The following is a 4,078-nucleotide window of genomic DNA, read 5'->3' on the forward strand; positions in this document are numbered from 1 at the left end:
TATAAATGTGCGTTTTTGTGAATACAGCAACAGAGCAGGTAAGGCGCCCAGCATGGGGCCCGGCACACAACACGTGGTGAAAAACCGTACTTATTATGATCATTATAATTACTATTAGCGATATGCAAATGGCAACCACCCTTTCTACAAAAACACATTTATTGCTTTCAAACCCCATTATGGATGTTTCCCAGCTCTCGTCAAAACCAACTGACCTTAGTCATTTCTCCCGTGGAGATGCTATTAACTTTCAAGTGATTAAAAACAAACAAGACTCGTCACATTCAACCTACCAACTCCATCACATGTTGAAGAATTTGGGGGTTTTTTGTGTTTTTTTTTTTGCAGTACGCGGGCCTCTCACCGCTGTGGTCCCTCCCGCCGTGGAGCACAGGCTCCGGACGCGCAGGCTCAGCGGCCATGGACCACGGGCCCAGCCGCTCCGCGGCATGTGGGATCCTCCCGCACCGGAGCACGACCCCGTGTCCCCTGCATCGGCAGGCGGACTCTAAACCACTGCGCCACCAGGGAAGCCCTGAAGAATTTTTTAAAGGTTGAGATGGGTCATCCAGTTCTGTGGACTGAAAATCCTTTCCCACTTCTGAAATGTTTCAACCCTTCTCCTCTACCGTAAGTGACATAAGAGAGGAGGCACGGATTCAAGTGTAGGATCGATTCACACTCGCGCTGCACTGGGAGGTGCTCTGGAGAGAGGGCTTCAGCACGCAGGCTGCCAGAATGGACCTCAGACCACCGTGGGCACAACGTTTGGGAGGGACCAATGAGGTTAACTGATTACAGATGATTCCCCAAGGACCCTGAAATACTGGTCTTCCAACATCTGAATGGGTTAAGTTGATGGGCTGCCCAGAAATTCTCCCACTGGTTGTATAGACACAGCTATAAGTACACTGCAAGTGGAGGGAAGGTATCTGTGTCCAAAACATCTGTCTGTGCTAACAGAAACGACGAACAAACACAATCATTATACGGTATGTTTAAAATGAATTCTTCTGTATCATTTCCTTGCTCTCTGAAAACAGGCAATAGAGTTTTTATTGAATTTAAGTTGCTTTCTGGTGAAAAGAAAGAAAAGGGGCTCAAATTTAACTTTTCATGAACAGCCATGTGGTCATTCTGCTTGTAAACTTACATAATGTAGCCGATATACATCACAATCAGATATGTATATTATTTACTCACAACTGAATCAGTAAAGCAGGAGACCACTTGTTTCAAATGCATTGACACCACAGACAGTATGAAGCAGAAATACTTGGTCTACAGTATGTAATACTATTTATCTCAACCAAGAATAACTATTAATACATTCTTAGGTATAGAGAAATGGGAGAAGTGATGCTTTTCATATTTTGTGATATAGCTTTACATTAATTATTTTTTGGAATATACTAAAATCAATTTAATCCACTTTGAATACTGTTATTAATTTTTTTCTTTTGTTTCCTGAACACAGACTGTAGCTTAAAAAACTACTGTGGTGTACCTAATCAATCCTACTTCATATGTAAATCGCAACATATTTCATTTTAGAAGGACACATGGAAAAACCATATTGAACAGTGACTCACTTGATTCTGGATTTACATGGCAACATTTGAAACTAGTGGTCTCGCTGACACAGGCAGCCATGCAGAAAGAATTACAACCATCCTAGGAGTACCAAAATAATTTTTGTGAACAGTAATTGCTGAAAGTAAAGAAAGAATGAAAAAGAATGGGTTCGTGGTTTCAGCGTTGGTAACTTATTACTGAGTTCATGTTAATAAAATCATGTCCCTTCCAAACGTAAATCATGCAGCACTGAAAATCTACCTTGATGTTTAAAAAAAAAAAAAAGGTCTGGAAAAAGTAATGTCTCCATTCTCCTCAATAACTCAGTTTTATTTTAAAGTCCAGGTAGAAACTCTGGGACCAATTTACTTTTTATAATTTCATGGCCATGTCATACCCCTTCCTTTCCCCCCCGCACTACCAATCTTCCAAACAATATGAAACAAAAACCCTACCTCCAGATAAAATACTTAAAAAAAAAAAAAACCACCCCAAACAAAACGAAATTGTATTGAGCAAAGAACTCAATTGTTTTCAAAGGGTGAAAACACTGGTATCATGATTTTCACTTCAATCACTTAACTTATCTAAATAAATGCTTCAAAGTGCTCCTGTGGCTTCAGAGAGAATCCAACAGAAAGAACTTAAGGAGAGCATCTCAACCGCTTGGCCAGGCAGTGGGAGAGCTTGGTAATGCAGGCTCCTAAGTGGAGGGCCGCTACACGTCGCTGGGTGACGGCGCTCTCTGCGAGAGGCTGGACGGGATGCAGCCGCAGCAGATGAGGCAGAGCGCTTTCTGGATCTCTTGGTTTCTGAAAGCATATATGACAGGATTGATGATGGAGTTGTAGGTGGCGGGCAGGAGGGTGGCATAGGTGTAGATGGAGGGGTAGGTGTAATCAGCTATCAAGGAATAGAGGGTGAAAGGCATCCAGCAAGCAGCAAAGGTCCCCAGGATGATGGCCAGGGTCGAGACCCCCTTCCGGGTGGTCACGTAGTGCGAGGTGGCCAGGAAGTGGTGCTGCAGGGCTATCTGGTGGGCGTGCCTCATCACGATCTTACAGATCTGGATGTAGAGCTGAAGCATGAGCGCAAACATAAAGAGGAAGGAGATGGAGAGGATGGCGGCGTTGTTCTTGGTGAGGGGTCTGACCACGCTGCAGGTGGACTCGTCTTGGAGGCAGTTCCAGCCCAGGACGGGCAGCAGTCCCAGGCAGATAGACGTCCCCCAGAGCATGACAAGCATGACATAGGTAAACGTGACTGTCCTCTCCGAGTGGTAGGTCAGAGCGTAATACAGGGAGAGGTAGCGGTCAACGGTGATAGCCAGCAAGCTGCAGACAGAAGCTGAGAAAGAGGCGACAATCAGTCCAATGGTGACCAGCTTGGTGGCTTCTGACTGCAGCAGGTAGGCGAAAACGAAATTGACGATGAGTCCAATGCCGGCCAGCAGGTCTGCAAGCGCCAGGCTGCCTATGAGCAGGAACATGGGCGCCCGCAGGCTGGGGTTATGGAAGATGATAAGGACCACGATGGCATTTTCACAGGAGATGAGGGTTCCCGAGGTACACAAGACAATGTCCCACGGGTTGACAACCAGCTCTGGCTCTGGCTCCACGCCAGGAACCTGGGAAGAGACAGCAGCCGAGACGTTCCCCGCAGCTCCGGCATCTAAATAATCCCGAGGCAGCCCGCTTACATTGACCTTCAGGTCTTCATTCATTTTAACCCCCGTCCTCTTCAACGAAAAGACAGGATGTTTAATGTTGAGATACAGCAGGGTGACAATCTAACATCACGCAAAACCCACACGAACAGAAAGCCAGCCCCTACTCAGATACTGCCCCCAAATGCCACAGCTTCCTGAATTACAGACTGAGAGGGAATAAAACAAAAGCCAAAGTCTCCGTGGCTTAAAACCCACCACAACCAAAAGAATGCCCTTTGGCGCTGGGGGGAACACAGGATGGGATTTGCACACACGAGCGTGAGCGGGGCGGGCACACGCGGGACCGCGGCGGCCGGTTTGCTAAAGTGCTGGGGACACACGTGAAAATCCGTCTCGCGTGCTGCAAAAGGAGCCCGGCACCGGGGCTGCCGCTGGGGGACCGCGCCACGGCGACAGGTCGCGAGCCGGGGCCGCCCTCCTCGGTGGAATGTTCAAAACTACCCCCCCCCCCAACAGCCGCCCGGCGCGCGTGCACACACTCACACCCCGGCCAGAACAAAGAGGGGTCCGGCCTCCCCCGTGCGCACGGGGCAGTCGCGGCAGGGCCACGAAAGGCGGGCGCGCGCGATGGAGGTGTGGACAGACACAGAGACAGACAGACGCCCATGCACCACGGCCGCTGCCCTGGCGGCGGGGGCGCGGCGGACGCGAGGGGACTCACGGGGCGCCGCGACAGGCTGCCCGCGGGGACGGAGGCATCGCGGGGGTCACCTTGGCGCGCCCAGGCCGGGGGGCTCCTCCGCTGCTCCCGAGGCGCGCGGGCGACCCGTGTGG

General features: G+C 49.6%; 1 protein-coding gene across 1 annotated transcript; it reads right to left on the bottom strand.

Moving 5' to 3' along the window:
* Positions 1-2,293: 2,293 nt before the first annotated feature.
* GPR12 (G protein-coupled receptor 12) lies at positions 2,294-3,298 on the bottom strand. Its single transcript, XM_033843711.2, has one exon. It carries the CDS (start codon positions 3,296-3,298, stop codon positions 2,294-2,296), a length of 1,005 nt encoding a protein of 334 aa, XP_033699602.1.
* Positions 3,299-4,078: the final 780 nt, after the last annotated feature.

Source organism: Tursiops truncatus, chromosome 18 (assembly GCF_011762595.2).
Source record: "Tursiops truncatus isolate mTurTru1 chromosome 18, mTurTru1.mat.Y, whole genome shotgun sequence".
Classification (NCBI taxonomy): domain Eukaryota; kingdom Metazoa; phylum Chordata; class Mammalia; order Artiodactyla; family Delphinidae; genus Tursiops; species Tursiops truncatus.